The following is a 17,150-nucleotide window of genomic DNA, read 5'->3' as shown; positions in this document are numbered from 1 at the left end:
GGCACTCCACTCCAGTACTCTTGCCTGGAAAATCCCATGGATGGAGAAGCCGGGTAGGCTGCAGTCCATGGGGTTGCTAAGAGTTGGATGCGACTGAGCGAGTTCACTTTCACTTTTCACTTTCATGCACTGGAGAAGGAAATGGCAACCCACTCCAGTGTTCTTGCCTGGAGAATCCCAGGGACGGGGGAGCCTGGTGGGCTGCCATCTATGGGGTCGCACAGAGTCAGGCATGACTGAAGCAACTTAGCTTAGCATGGTAACTCTATGTTTAAACATCTGAGGAACTGCCAGACTCTTTTCCAAAGTGTTTTTGCCATTTTAAATCCAACCAACAGTGTGTGAGGGTTCAAATACCTCCATATCAACAGCAACACTTATGATCAACTGACTTCTTTATTATTGCCATCCTAGTGGGTGGAGATGATATCTCATGTGATTTTGTTTTGCATTCCCCTGATGTCTATTGATGTTGACCATCTTTCTATGTGCATATTAGCCACTTACATATTTTATTTACATAAATGTCTAGTCAGATTCTTTGCCAGTCTTTTAAGTGGAGTTGCCTTTTTATTATTGAGTTTCTAATGTTCCATCCATGTATTTGAAATACAATACCTTATCAGATATATAATTTTCAAATATTTTATCCTGTTGTCTTTTTATTCTCTTGATAGTATTCTCTGAAGCACAAAGTTTTTAGTTTTGATGAATTCCAGTTTATCTTGTTTAACTGTTCTTATTTTTCTTGCTTTTGATGTCATATCTAAGAATCCATTGCCAAATTCAGGATCATGAATATTTAGTCCTCTGTTGTCTGCTAAGAATTTTATAGGTTTAGTTCTTGATTTAGTTCTTTGATCTACTTTGAGTTAATATTTATATATTATTTGAGGTAAGGATCTTTGCCAACAAAGGTCTTGTCTAGTCAAAGCTGTGGTTTTTCCAGTAGTCATGTATGGATGTGAGAGTTGGACTATAAAGAAAACTGAGCACTGAAGAATTGATGCTTTTGAACTGTGGTGTTGGAGAAGACTCTTGAGAGTCCCTTGGATGCAGGGAGATCCAACCAGTCCATCCTAAAGGAAATCAGTCCTGAATATTCATCAGAAGGACTGATGCTGAAGCTGAAACTCCAGTACTTTTGCCACCTCATGCAAAGAACTGACTCATTTGAAAAGATCCTGATGCTGGGAAAGGTTAAAGGTGGGAGGAAAGGAGGATGAAAGAGGATGAGATGGTTGGATGGCATCACCAATTCAATGGACATGAGCTTGAGTAAACTCCAGGAGTTGGTGATGGACAGGCAGGAGTTGGTGATGGACAGGGAAACCTGGTGTGCTGCAGTCCATGGCGTTGCAAAGAGTCAGACACAACTGAGAGACTGAAATGAACGGAACTGAAGGATCTAACTTCATTCTTTTATGTGTGGCTGTCCAGTGGGCTTGTAACCATTTGTTGAAAACAGTTTTGAACAGCGTTTTGTTGAAAACTAGTTGACCATAGATATATTGTTTTATTCCTAAATTCTCTGTTTTGTCCCATAGTTCTATACATTTTTCTTTATGCCAGTACAGCACTTTTCTTAATATCATTTACTTTGCAGTAAGTTTTGAAATCAGAAACTTTGAGTCCTGCTGTATTGTTTTTTTTTTTAAAAAAAAAAACCATACTGTTTTGGTTTTTCTGGGATCCTCACAATTCCATACGGATTTTAGAATCAGCTTGTCAGTTTCTAGAAACAAGCTGCTGCCATTATGATAGGTATTGCATTGACTCCTTAGATCCATTTAGGAAGGACTGTCATCTTAATAATATTAAGTCTCCTGATCCATGGCCATGTAGAGTGTTTCCATTTCTTTAGATATTCCTTAGTTTTAAGAATGGAAGTTTTGTACTTCTTTTGTTAAACATATTCCTATGTATTTAATTCTATTTGATGAAATTGTAAATTGTTTTCTTAATTTCATTTTTGGATTATTCATTGCAGAAGTATAGAAATACAATTGGTTTTTAGATATTGAAATTATGTCATGTGACCTTGTTGAACTCAATTTTTATTCTAATGTTTTACTGGATTCCTTAGGATTTTCTATATGTTGTTAAGATAATGTCATATGCATACAGAGATTGTCTTACATCTCCCCTTCTAAAATGAATTCTTTTTATTTCTTTTCCCTGCCCAATTAGTCTGGTTAATACATCTAGAGTGTTAAATGTAAGTGATAAGATGGGACATCTTTGTCTTATTTGAGCTTAGGGAGAAATAATCTAGTCTTTAAAGTCTCACGATAGTGATAGGTTTTTCATAGGTGCCCTTTATGAGACAGAGGAAGTTCCCATCAATTCCTAATTTATGTCATTTACGTTATCTAATTTTTGGCATGCAGCTATTTATAGCATTCTCTCACATTCCATTTCTTGTTGTTGTTGTTTTTTTTTTATAAAGCAAAAGTAATGTCCCACTTTCATTTCTGATTCTAATAATTTGAATATTTTCTTTTTTCCTTGATCCATATAAGTAAAGGTTTGTCAATTTTCTTTATATTTTCAAAGAACTAGCATATGTTTTCAGTGATTGTTTTATCTTCTCTATTTCATTAAGTTCTCCATTAATTTTTACTTTTTCATTCTACTTGTTTAAAGCTTAGGTTGCTCTTCCTTTTCTAGTATCCTAAGGTAAATGATTAGGGTTAGATTTTAGATTTTTCTTTGGATACCTGATGTGAAGAGCTGACTCATTGGAAAAGACACTGATGCTCAGAAGGATTGAAAGCAGCAGAAGGAGGTGACAGAGGGTGAGATGGTTGAATGGCATCACTGACTCAGTCAACATGAATTTGAGCAAACTCTAGGAGATAGTGGAAGACAGAGAAGCCTGGCATGCTGGAACTCATTTTATATTTTCATAAATGATGATTGGACACATGTACATCCATGCCTGATTCATGTCAATGTATGGCAAAAACCACTACAATATTGTAAAGTAGTTAGTCTCCAATTAAAATAAATAAATTAATTTTTAAAAAGGGATTTTAATTAAGATATATTAAATTTCATACATAAGGCTTTAGTATAGTGAAATCAGAAAAGTAGTTAAGTAAGTTAACCATATTAATAGTTTATAAAATCTGATTTTTTCTTGTTAATACTATATTATATTATTTTTTGGTGAACAGAGTATACTTTTTTTAAATTCTTTAAAAATAAAAGTCAGTAGAAAAATAGTGGCTGCAAACAATTAACATGCTAAAAAGACATATTAATATTTTAAGGTGGCAAAATTCTGCTCCCCTATAGTGCAGACTGAAGACAGTGAGTGTAAGAAAAAAGAGAAGGAAGGGAAAAATGGAAAACAAATCAATGAATGATACATGAGCTGCTACCTTAATGTCTACTAACATCTCTAGGACAGGATGCAACAGGTCACTCAACAGGTGTCACTTTTGAAGAGCTATGTAAAAAGAAAGTGCCTTTGAGCTGTCACTGTGAGAAAGGAAGGGAAGGAATACATCCTGTATATTGCTTCTGTTTGCCACATTTTACTCCTTGGGCAGTAATGGTCCTAGGCTTCAAGCTGGCATTCCCTGGCCTCATGGAATGCCAGCTTCTAAGCCCTAGCATGGCTAGAGGAGCCCCAAGTTCCAAAATTGGGACTGATCTACCTGTGTGTAGAGCAGCAGCTAAGGAGTTGACTCCGTTAGTTCTAGAGGTAGTTACAGGTCATCCTCAGGCAAAGGAACATGGAGATAGGACAAGTGGTTCAAGTTGCTGGAGGTGGTAGAACCAAGGGAATCTCAGGAAGCACATAAAATGTATCCCTTACAGCAATGCTGTCTTATTTTACATATTTTAGATAATTCTACTAGTTACACTGTCTCCAGCTTTCAAGGAAGACACTGTCCAATTTCCTTCCCTTTCCCCTACCATCTCTGTAGACATGCTTTAGTTGCAGGCCCAGAGCCAAATCCTCTGACCCAGCATTACAGGACCCATCTATGCTGAACTTCTCCCCTCCAGCTTCCACACTCCATCGATGCTGTCTCGTGAACACTATTCCTATTACTGAACTGAACTTGAGTTTACTCACCTGTGGCAGTAAAGCCAATCTACCCACACCGGGTTGTGGTGAAGGAAAGTACAGCTTTTATTGCAGGTGCCAAGCAAGGAGTCCACGGAGCTCCTGCTCAAAAGACTCAAGCTCCCCAATGGGTTTCAGGGAAAGAGTTTTAAAGGCAAAGGAAGGAGAGGGTCACATGGTGGATGATCAGTTCATGCACAACGCCGTAATTGGTTGATGGTGAGGTAACAGGGCAGTCACAGGGGTTAACATCTTCACTCCTCAGGCTCTAGCTGGTCTGGGGCCTCTGTGCTCATGGTCATCATGCAGTTAACTTCTGCTAGAGGTTTTAGTATCTGCAAAACCACTCAGGGATGTGCATCAGACTGTTACCTTTGTCCTTTAGGGAGGAACTAAAGATTTTGTGACTGCTCTCTGACTGATTTTTTGTTTAAATCATTACTAGTTCTCCTAGACTAACTGCTCTTTTTATTGGTGTTGATATATGTTCACATACTTTCAATCACTAATTCTTGAGCTAGCCTTTTGTGACTTGGGGCAGGCTGGGAATACACCTTTTGTATAAACAAGAGGCAGGTGGAGGACGTGATGGGGGTGTGGAGGTCTGTCCTGGGACGGCCCCATATGGTCTGCTCCGTTCTGTTCTGACATTAGTTCTGGCCTCCCTGGCTCCTCATTGTTGTGATACATCTCGCTCTTTCACACCTGTTCTGCTACTCAGGCATAGGTTTCTATTCTATTTCTTAACACCCAGGTATGTCATTGCCAGACCCCTTCCCTGGGCACTGGTATACTCTTCGTGTCATCCATCCTTGTTCTGACTGCCCAAGGCCCCTCAAACCAGAATCTTGCCCCTGAACTTGAGATCCGGGGTCTTTCTTGACTGCAGACTGGCTTCTGACATCATCCTGTGCTAGTTCCCGTTTTCTCTGGACCACTTCAGTTCAACTCAGTTCAGTTGCTCAGTCGTGTCTGACTCTTTGCGACCCCATGAACCACAGCACACCAGGCCTCTCTTTCTATCACCAACTCCCAGAGTCCATCAAAACCCATGTCCATTGTGTCGGTGATGCCATCCAACCATCTCATCCTCTGTTGTCTCCTTCTCCTCCACCTTCAATCTTTCCCAGCATCAGGGTCTTTTCAAATGAGTCAGCTCTCCGCATCAGGTGACCAAAGTATTGGAGTTTCAGCTTTAGCATCAGTCCCTCCAATGAACACCCAGGATTGATCTCCTTTAGGATGGACTGGTTGGATCTCCTTGCAGTCCAAGGGGCCCTCAAGGATCTTCTCCAACACCATAGTTTGAGAGGATCAATTCTTTGGTGCTCAGCTTTCTTTATAGTCCAACTCTCATATCCATACCTGACTACTGGAAAAATCATAGCCTTGACTAGACAGAACTTTGTTGACAAAATAATGTCTCTGCTTTTTAATATGCTGTCTAAGTTGGTCATAACTTTCCTTCCAAGGAGTAAGCGTCTTTTAATTTCATGTCTGCAGTCACCATCCACAGTGATTTGGGAGCCCAGAAAAATAAAGTCAGCCACTGTTTCCACTGTTTCCCCATCTATTTGCCATGAAGTGATGGGACCAGATGCCATGATCTTCGTTTTCTGAATGTTGAGCTTTAAGCCAACCTTTTCACTCTTCTCTTTCACTTTCGTCAAGAGGCTTTTAAGTTCTTCTTCACTTTCTGCCATAAGGGTGGTGTCATCTGCGTATCTGAGGTTATTGATATTTCTCCTGGCAATCTTGATTCCAGCTTGTGCTTCCTCCAGCCCAGTGTTTCTCATGATGTAGTCTGCATATAAGTTAAATAAGCAGGGTGACAATATACAGCCTTGACGTACTCCTTTTCCTATTTGGAACCAGTCTGTTGTTCCATGTCCAGTCCTAACTGTTGCTTCCTGACCTGCATACAGGTTTCTCAGGAGGCAGGTCAGGTGGTCTGGTATTCCCATCTCTTTCAGAATTTCCCACAGTTTATTGTGATCCACACAGTCAAAGGCTTTGGCATAGTGAATAAAGCAGGGAAAGGGAAAGGGAAAGTCGCTCAGTCGTGTCCGACTCTTTGTGACCCCATGGACTGTAGCCTACCAGGCTTCTCAGTCCATGGGATTTTCCAGGCAAGAGTACTGAAGTGGGTTGCCATTTCCTTCTCCGGGGGATCTTCCCGACCCAGGGATCGAACCCGGGTCTCCTGCATTGTAGGCAGACGCTTTACCCACTGAGCCACAAGGGAAGCCTGAATAAAGCAGATGTTTTTCTGGAACTCACTTGCTTTTTCAGTGATCCAGCAGATGTTTGCAATTTCATCTCTGGGTCCTCTGCCTTTTCTAAAACCATCTTGAACATCTGGAAGTTCACTGGACTGCTTACCTGATTATAATTTAACTTCCCACTTTTGAAAATCCCAGTCATAACTATTATTTGACTAAAATGCCTTTCTTATCTGGCTGCCTTCCCATACTTGTCTTTGATAGTCAGACTTTACAGCTTGTTCAGTTATCAGTATATGTCCTGTCCTAATACTTGAATTTTTGCCAGCTCTAGCAGCTTTCTTTCTACTATGCACCATGCAGTAATGAGATGTGATTGTATCCTATATTATCCAAGAAAATATAGTCTAAGTTAAATAATTTGCATAACCAGTTCAAAATAATTATAATATCCACAACTGTGTGTACTTTTTTATTCTTATAGTTTTAACATAAGATATTTTCAGTTGGATAAATATCTTACAATTTTGCCTTTTACTGTTTTTTAGCTTTGTAGGACATAAAGCCTGCAATAATGAAAAATGTGAACTTTAAGCCATTTCATATTCTTCCTATTAGCTGTTCAATAGTGGACATATGCTATATGCTGTGCAGCAGTACACTTAGGAAAGCATTTAATAAAAAATAGTATAAAGCTTTTCCCCTGATCTAAGTCCTAGAGAATGTACTTTGTATTGGCTTGCTAAAAGTTCATTGAGACTAATTTATACACTTAGTAAATCAATCTGTGAGAATTTAAAACTCAACTCTGTTCAAAACATTTTGTTTTAGTACAAGACAAAGAAAGTTTAGGGTATTCAGAGTTGAAAATGCAAAACACACAGTTAATTTGCTCTCTGCAATCCCTTGCTTCTTTCCCCATGGAGGGGTTAATTAGAAAGTGAAATCTTATTTTAGTTCTTTTCTTTTGGAAATTTGTCTTCTGAAAAAAGTTATATGAAAAAGACTTCCTGGCAAGCTACAATTCCATGATAGGCTCTCTCCTAATTTTCCATTAAATGATCCGTAAAGACATCCAGAAATTCAGAAATTCAATATCAAGGGAAGGGAAAGATAAGAGCCACCCATTTGCATAAATCATATGAGGAATTCCCAGTAATTACTGAACTGATGTGGCCTGATTGAAAAACACATTTAATACCTTCCATAGGCTCATGCTCAATTAAAACATGAATTAGGTATAAAGAGGAAACATTTTAGTCCCATGATCTCCCTTTTCCTCAGAAGTTTATTGTCTGCAACCTATCAGAAAACTAGGAAGCTGCCTCCTAATTGCATTCCTCCTGGTACATAGTAGGTGTTTTAAAATATCTTTCTAATGAATGAATACATGTGAAATGCTTTCCAGGGTGATCCTCTATTAATACTTCTTTGTTTCCACCTGTCTTAAGAAAACAAACCCTCTGAACTTAAAATGACTGTAACTGTAAAGGAAAATGTAGAACATCATTCTATCATAAGCATGTATAGACTTCAGCATGTAGATATGGTGGTGGTGACAGAGATGGGAAAGTCCAAGTGATTTTTGGTGCATGTTGTTGGTGGGATTAGAGTTTATTCAATAATAGGAACATTTGTAAACTTTTCTAAGATGTAAATTTTCTCCTAAGTGATTTGAAAATTGCCAGTGGATATAACAAAATGTTCCCCCCTACATCTAACACACTGATGCTTGTTTAATACAGAAAATTGTCCCAAGGGTATGGATTGAGCTACCTCCACATTTAGATCTAAGAGACTGCTATAAAATGAAAGGGGAGTGAGACCTGTAAGAGTGACTACTTAGGAAAGATAACCTTCTCCTATTTATAGAAGCAAATGAAAGAAGAAAAAACACACTTGTTTTTTAAATGCTAGAAGGTAAAAGAGTGACACCTAAATTCACACTTAAATAGGTTGTTGTGAAACAGTAGAATGGCAAAGACAAGAGAAATTCTGAAAAGTGAAGAGAAAAGACATATTATTTTCAAAGGAACAAAAATTATATGGAAGGCAGAATTACCAACAGAAACAAGAGAAGCCAGAAGACAATGGTATTGTAGTACTAAAGCAAATTAACTGTCAGCCTAGGATTTTAAATCCCAGTAAAATATCACTCAAGAGTAAGAATGAAAAATATTTTCAATTCAATAGTAAAACTGGGACAATTTAAAACTCACAGATAGTTGCTAAAAGAACAAAGGAGGATCTACTTATGAATAAAAGAAATTGAATGCAGAAGAAAAACTTGGAATCAAAGAGCAGTGATTAATAAAATAATCACAAAATAAGATATTAAATATGTCATTAATCATGATAAATGTAAAAGTTGATATTTTCACAGTGGAAAACAAAATACAGCTTTATGCTGTTTATAAAATTGCCTTATAAAATATCTAAAAACTTATGCCAGGTATTTACTAATCAAAAAGTAGCTGGCATAAATATAAAATAAGTAGACTTTAGGGAATTCTGTGGTGGTCCAGTGGTTAGGACTCAGGGCTTTCCCTCTGGAGATCCAGGTTCCATCCTTGGTAGGGAATTAAGAGCCCACAAACCACATGGTGCAGCCAAAAAAAAAAAAAAAAAGGAATAAGTTGACTTTAAGACAAATCATTAATTTAAAAGGGAATACTCCCATGTTGAAAAAAAAAAATTGAAGTTATTTCCACCTGATCACATAATCTGAAATTTTACAAAGCAAAAATTAGCAAATATGGAAGAAAAAATGAACAAATCCACATTTAGAGTAGAAGATTTTATTGTACATCTGTCAATAATTGATAGATCAAGCCAACTGACATTAGTAAGACTCTTCTCAACTTGACCAACACAATAAGATTAGGTATTCCTCTACCTATTAAACCTATTAATACCTTGGCTATACTGGAAATAATGGCAGTTCTTGCCATTTACTTATTATAGCAGTTTGATATCCCTCTCTGGTCTTATACCTGTGCTTTAGGGCACCGGGGGAAATGTGTACATACTGCCTTTCAGTAAAATTTGACAGAGAAATCCATACCAGTCTTTTCTGCTAATAGATACTTAGAAACTTCAAGTGGAGGGGAGGCAAGTGCGATCGTCTCAGCCATTTGGAGTTGGCTAGGAAGGAAGATCACATGTCATTCTCTTAGCATCCCCCCAAATTTTCCTTCCTCAATTCCAACTTTCTATCCACTGTCCTTTCTTTATTCCCTTTTTCCCTTTCCTGCTTTCTTCCTAACTCTTTTCTTTCACACTTAAATATTATATTATTTTAGATCTTCCTTGTGATGAAAAAGCAAAAGTAATTCAGCTAGACTCTTTTGAAGTTATAAAATCCATTTTAACCAATATTTCAAACATTGAATTTGTCAGTAATAGGTGTGGGTCTGTATCATTTTCCAAGACCCACCATTCACCATTGCTTGTTCATTTCCAAGGCAAACCATTCACTATCACAGTAATCCAAGTCTATTCCCCAATGAGTAATGCTGAAGAAGCTGAAGTTGAACGGATCTATGAAGACCTACAAGACATTCTAGAACTAATACCCTCCAGAAATGTCCTTTTCATTATAGGGGACTGGAATGCAAAAGTAGGAAGTCAAGAAACACCTGGAGTAACAGGCAAATTTGGCCTTAAAGTAACAGAATGAAGCAGGACAAAGGCTAATAGAGTTTTGCTAAGAGAACGCACTGGTCATAGCAAACACCCTCTTCCAACAACACAAGAGAAGACTCTACACATGGACATCACCAGATGGCCGACACTGAAATCAGATTGATTATATTCTTTGCAGCCAAAGATGGAGAAGCCCTATACAGTCAGCAAAAACACGACCAGGAGCTGACTGTGGCTCAGATCATGAACTCCTTATTGCCAAATTCAGACTTAAATTGAAGAAAGTAGGGAAAACCACTAGACCATTCAGGTATGACCTAAATCAAATCCCTTACGACTATACAGTGGGAGTGAGAAATAGATTTTAATGGACTGGATCTGATAGATAGAGTTCCTGATGGACTATGGATGGAGGTTCGTGACATTGTACAGGAGACGGGGATCAAGACCATCCCCAAGGAAAAAAATGCAAAAAAGCAAAATGGCTGTCTCAGGAGGCTTTACAAATAGCTGTGAAAACAAGAGAAGCCAAAAGGAAAGATATACCCATTTGAATGCAGAGTTCCAAAGAATAGCAAAGAGAGATAAGAAAGCCTTCCTCAGTGATCAGTGCCAAGAAATAGAAGAAACCAATAGAATGGAAAAGACTAGAGATCTCCTCAAGAAAATTAGAGATACCAAGGGAACATTTCATGCAAAGATAGGCTCAATAAAGGGCAGAAATGGTATGGACCTAAAAAAAGCAGAAGATATTAAGAAGAAGTGGCAAGAATACACAGAAGAACTGTACAAAAAAGATCTTCATGACCAAGATAATCATGATAGTGTGATCACTCACCTATAGCTAGACATCCTGGAATGTGAAGTCAAGTTGGCCTTAGGAAGCATCACTACCAACACATCTAGTGGAGGTGATGGCATTCCAGTTGAGCTATTTCAAATCCTAAAAGATGATGCTGCTAAAGTGCTGCACTCATTATGCCAGCAAATTAGGAAAACTGAGCAGTGACTACAGGACTGGCAAAGGTCAGTTTTTATTCCAATCCCAAAGAAAGGCAATGCCAAAGAATGCTCAAACTACTGTACAATTGCACTCATCTCACACGCTGGCAAAGTAATGCTCAAAATTCTCCAAGAAAGGCTTCAACAATACATGAACCATGAACTTCCAGATGTTTAAGCTGGTTTTAGAAAAGGCAGAGGAACGAGAGATGAAATTGCCAGCATCTGCTGGATCATGGAAAAAGCAAGAGAGTTCCAGAAAAAATATCTATTTCTGCTTTATTGACTATGCCAAAGCCTTTGACTGTGTGGATCACAATAAACTGTGGGAAATTCTGAAAGAGATGGGAATACCAGACCACCTGACCTGCCTCCTGAGAAATGTGTATGCAGGTCAGGAAGCAACAGTTAGAACTGGACATGGAACAACAGACTGGTTCCAAATAGGAAAAGGAGTACGTCAAGGCTGTATATTGTCACCCTGCTTGTTTAACTTATATGCAGAGTACATCATGAGAAACACTGGGCTGGAAGAAGCACAAGCTGGAATCAAGATTGCCGGGAGAAATATCAATAACCTCAGATATGCAGATGACACCACCCTTATGGCAGAAAGTGAAGAAGAACTTAAAAGCCTCTTGATGAAAGTGAAAGAAGAGTGTGAAAAAGTTGGCTTCAAGCTCAACATTCAGAAAACTAAGATCATGGCATCCGGTCCCATCACTTCATGGCAAATAGGTAGGGAAAAAATGAAAACAGTGACAAATTTTATTTTCTTGGGCTCCAAAATCACTGCAGATGGTGATTGCAGCCATGAAATAAAAAGACACTCCTTGGAAGAAAAGTTATGACCAACCTAGACAGCATATTAAAAAGCAGAGACATTACTTTCTCAACAAAGGTCCGTGTAGTCAAGGCTATGGGTTTTCCAGTAGTCAGGTATGGATCTGAGAGTTGGACTACAAAGAAAGCCGAGCACCGAAGAATTGATGCTTTTGAACTGTGGTGTTGGAGAAGACTCTTGAGAGTCCCTTGGACTGCAAGGAGATCCAATCAGTCCATCCTAAAGGAAATCAGTCCTGAATGTTCATTGGAAGGATTGATGCTAAAGCTGAAACTCCAATACTTTGGCCACCTGATGCAAAGAACTTACTCATTGAAAAAGACCCTGATGCTGGGAAAGATTGAAGGCAGGAGGAGAAGGGGACGACAGAGGATGAGATGGTTGGATGGCATCACCGACTCAATGGACACGAGTTTGAGTAAACTCCGAGAGTTGGTGATGGACAGGGAAGCCTTGTGTGCTGTAGTCCATGGGGTCGCAAAGAGTCGAACATGACTCTGTGACTGAACTGAACTGAGTGTGGATCTTTATCATTTTGAGTGTTTTTGCCCAAGAATCCTCCTGCAATGTGGGAGGACTGGGTTCAATCCCTGAGTTGGGAAGATCCCCTGGAGGAAGGCATGGCAACCCACTCCAGTATTCTTGCCTGGAGAATCCCCATGAACAGAGGAGCCTGGCTGCCTATAGTCCATGGGGTCTCAAAGAGTTCGAAATGACTGAGTGACTAAGCACACATAATTACTCATATATTAATTTGCAACAAATAAAATATCTGTTTATTATAAGTTCATCTTACTAATGAATTCCTATCATAAATTTATTCAGTCTCTTGATACCTCATTTTCTGAATTAAGAATTTCTGACTATTGTTTGCTAATAATATACCTATATAATTAGCTGTGGAAAATAATGACCAATTTATTATATTTTTAGTCTCTTCCACTTTTCTGATGTACTTTCAAATAATCATGGAATGTTAAAGCGGAAAGAAACCCAAGAGATCAGCTAATCAAATTATATTCTTAGAGCCTTAACATTCTTCTAAAGTGCTTTGTTTTGTCTGTTTGGAGTTTGCGGAAGTGAATGGGAGTTTCTAGCATCTTATTTCAACCAGATTGACTCTAGGTTAATTTGTCTTATATATTGAGATTCTGTTTTAGGTAATGTTCAGACGCACTCCCCTCTACCCCACACAGCCCCAAGCCAAGAAATGAAATGTTTGAAAGCTACTAATCAAATCTTACTCCTTAATTTAAATTAGATTAAGAACTTGACTTCAAAAAAAAACTATATATATATATATATATATATATATATATATATATATATGTAGTATCGCATGATATTTGTATTTCTCTGTCTGACTTACTTCACTTGGTATGATAATTTCTAGATCCATCCATGTTGCTGCAAATGGCATTATTTCATTCATTTTTATGGCTGAATAGTGTTCCATTGTGTGTGTGTGTGTTTGTGTGTGTGTGTGTGTGTGTATACACCACATCTTCTTTATCCATTCAACTGTTGATGGGCACTTAGGTTGCTTCCCTATCTTGGCTATTATAAGTAGCATGGCTGTGAACACTGGGGTGCATGTATCTTTTAAAATTAGAGTTTTCTCCAGATACATGCCCAAGAGGGGGATTGCTAGATCATATGTGCTAGATGCCCATTTTTATGGGTTATTTTAAAAACTGTAGATTACAATGACTTCCTCAGTAGCTCAAGTTATATAAAATTAGATATTTTTTAATTAGAGAGATTCACTCTTTATGTTCCTTTATTTTAATAATAATCTGATAAATTTATATACATTTGGTTATCTTTAATTACAGAACCCTGACAACTCCCGTAGTTACTGGGATCACCTGTAAAGAAAAGGCCCCAAGTGAGCTACATTTAGTAGACTAAGGATGGAAGGGACAGGTCTAGATTGTCCCTGACATTTGTATGCCCAGGTCAAAAGTTCAAATGGGATCCCATGTACCAGATATCAAAATTTTAAAATTGTTAAATCAGGCTAACAAAGTTTTAAGTAGAATATAATCTATTATTCCACCTTGAGAAATTAAGCTTTTTACCAAACTAGAAGACCAAGTTTGATTTTAGAATTCTTGATCTCCTTAGAATTTTGAGCTAGACATGACAAGACAGGATAGCTGGGCCCTGGGCATGTGCCCACCCCATTCTTTTTCTTCAACTCTAACATGTATTGTAAGAGGCCTTGTGTACAAATCTGTGGGTACTTTAACCCACATAATTAATCTTGGTCAATATCTTCCCCTTAGTGGCCGCCTGTTAGTTATTCTTTAATTCTAGGAGTCTTCCAACAGGAGGATCAACATAGGGAGGAGTCCTGTGCAGGCACTGGAAATGGGATCAAAGCACTTTGAACTGTGAATTGTGACATGCCCGAAACCCAGAACATGAATGGGTCTGGGCTGCATGTGGGCCTGTCACAGCAGGCCCATGTACTCCATGCACATCCAGAGAGACAGTGCCAGAGGATAGTCAATGTAAGGCCCTAGAAAGCATGAGGCCATTGACAGCAAGCTCTCTTTCCTTGGTCTAAGGGTATGTGTTAGGTTGGAGATCCCTAATAGCAGACACCAAGACCAGGTCTTGAGAGCAGTAGTTTGAGAAGTGATCTCAGGAACCATAGGTAGGAGTGTGAGAGAGTGAGAGACAGCAAAGAGAAGGAGCCAGTTCAGGGAGTGTTCATGAGCAGTTGCCACTAAGAGCAATTTGGGTTTGGTTGTCCTGGGGCTGTCTATGAGTTTGTGTAGAATTCACCTCACAGTTATTCCAACCAAAGGATAAAGAAGCTGGGTTATTTTGCCACCAGTTTGATACATTATTTGTTGAGGACCACAACTGCAGTCCTTAACAGTCACTTCTGGCCTGATGGATGCAAGGATTAAGCACCTTCCTATGACTAGCGAAAGCCCTCAGGGAGAAAGATCTGTTTTCCATAAAACCATTGGCCTGCAGCAACAATTTAAATGCCAAGGAGACATGGCAGGACATGGATAACATCTGCTACAGAGAAGAATTGGAAAGGACTTTGAGAAAACATGTCCCTAAAAGAGAATGATGTTGAGATGGCACAGTGTAGCCAGTAAAATTTCCAAATTTCTAAATATGAGAAGTCTCTACCTCTGCTATTTCACATCTGAGGAGATGTGGATACTGTCTGATGAATACCTTAATCCACAAGTAGCTTCTTTTTGATAATATATGATAATATTTCTACTCTTTTTCTAGTATGAATTAAATTATTTCAGATGTTTAAGGAAAATAAATATTATTTTATCAATATATCTTCAACATTAAAACCATCATTTCCATAAATTCTATTATGAATTTCTTTTTTGACTTGTAAGGGAGAGGGGGTTGCATGGCATATTCTTTAGGGTCTTTGCTTATGAACATTTCATGAGTTGGGAAATGCATACTTAAGGATGTCCTTGACTTTTACTTTCAGACTCAGTATCAATAGAAAATGCATATTTTTAGGGAAAAGGAAATAGTGTATAGCATAAAGCTTTTGATAGCACCTTTATACTTGAACTTGTGCATTTCAATTGTCGTTTACCATGAAATGGCTAGTTATTCTTTATCTTTGATGAAAATAATAATTACTACTGATTAAATTTCATATTCTAAGCAGTTTAATTTTATTTAAATTACCTAAGCTAAATATTTTCATTTCAATCTGTTCATGCAAGATAAAAGTATGGCTTCTTCCTTTCTGATAATAAAGCAACAAATTTTAATCAAATAATTATCTCACCTAGTTTATTCTAATGATGTTGCCACAATTCAAATATTTCTCTCAGAATGAAAGTAATCAATGAACAACAGATGATAAGATGTGCCTGGAGTCCTTTTTGATAAGAAAAAAAATATTCTAAAACTATATTTGTACTTGAATCAGTTCAGTTCAGTTCAGTCACTCAGTCGTGTCCGACTCTTTGAATAGGACGGAATAAAAATAACAACATTCTGACAGCCTTTGTATCCTCCTTAGACCTGCTGAGTCTCTTGAACTTTGCTTAGATATAATATATATTTCAAGAGTAATCCACTATCAGTGTTTCTTAATATACAACATAAAACTATGACATTTATACATAACATAATATATACCACCAGTCTACTCTGTCCATGGAATTCTCTAGGCAAGAATACTGGAGTGGGTAGCCATTCCTTTCTCCTGGGGATCTTCCCAACCCAGGTATTGAACCTGGGTCTCCTGCATTGCAGGTAGATTCTTGACTGTCTGAGCCACCAGGCGTATATTGTATCTTGCTATATATAACAAATAATATACAATATACAACACACAATGTATTCTATATAATATGTGATTGCTCATGCTCAGTCACTCAGTTGTGTTCGACTCTTTGTGACCCCATGAACTGTAGCCTACCAGGCTCCTCTGTCCAGGGGGGTTTCCAGGCAAGAATACTGGAGTGGGTTGCCATTTCCTACTCCAATATGATGAATATATTTTATAATATGTGTAACACATGCATACACATCCTCAATATGTTTTAAAATGATTTAAAGCAACTAATGTTCTTATAGCAATAACTGGTTTTCTTGGCATATAGACTTCAGTGTATTTGAAAACCAGTTTGCCATTTTTAACATTAGAGGTGTTAAATATGAGTAAATTAACATAGCCAATTAATATAATATGTGTCCAGTCCATTGATTAATAAGTTTGATTTGTTTTCTTGATTTCAGAGAATTTCCTTCACAGAATTAGGCTTCTAAGCATCTTTTATCACTTGTTTCTTATCTATAACTTAAATAATTTGACTTTAGCAGTGAAACTTATATTATATTCTTATAGTGCATCCTACTTTAGGGTTGAGAGATTTTTATAACTATTTTCTAACTTAATAGAGAATAAGAAAATGGTGACTTTTGGAGAAATAGTGTTGCTTAGAAGGAAAGAACCATCATTGATAGCCTGCCCACCATAAGAAATTATATTAGCTATTCTGGTACATGGTATAACAAGGTAATGTGAGAAGTATTCATTGGTTATGCCTCTTTTGGCTTCTCTTGGTTATTAAAAATTATTTCTATCTGCTGGTCAAGTTGTAACTGATTTTGATTGCTGTGGGATAGAGCACTCCTGTGTCATAGAAATGTAGCAGATAATAATGCTTACCAAATATCCCATATATCTCTCAAGTCTCAGCCCCTGTTGACTGAGATAGAATCATGTGTTTGGTTCTGACCAGTTAACTATAATGTGTGTTAACTTTGGGCTGAACACTAAAAAGCCCTTGAGCAAATTTTCAGCTCCTCTTCCCCTGACCTGTACACAAAGGAGGAGCAG

General features: G+C 37.9%; 1 protein-coding gene across 1 annotated transcript in view; it reads left to right on the top strand.

The window, feature by feature from the left end:
- The window catches only part of CFAP47 (cilia and flagella associated protein 47), a 504,236-nt gene that overhangs the window by 313,854 nt on the left and 173,232 nt on the right, over positions 1 to 17,150 (top strand). Inside the window, exon 47 of the mRNA XM_068963234.1 lies at positions 1,182 to 1,206. Within this exon, the coding sequence (XP_068819335.1) occupies positions 1,182 to 1,206 (25 nt within the window). The remainder of the gene's footprint in view (positions 1 to 1,181; positions 1,207 to 17,150) is intronic.

This window comes from Capricornis sumatraensis, chromosome X (genome assembly GCF_032405125.1).
Source record: "Capricornis sumatraensis isolate serow.1 chromosome X, serow.2, whole genome shotgun sequence".
In the NCBI taxonomy this organism is placed as follows: domain Eukaryota; kingdom Metazoa; phylum Chordata; class Mammalia; order Artiodactyla; family Bovidae; genus Capricornis; species Capricornis sumatraensis.
This window is presented reverse-complemented; position numbering and strand designations above follow the sequence as displayed.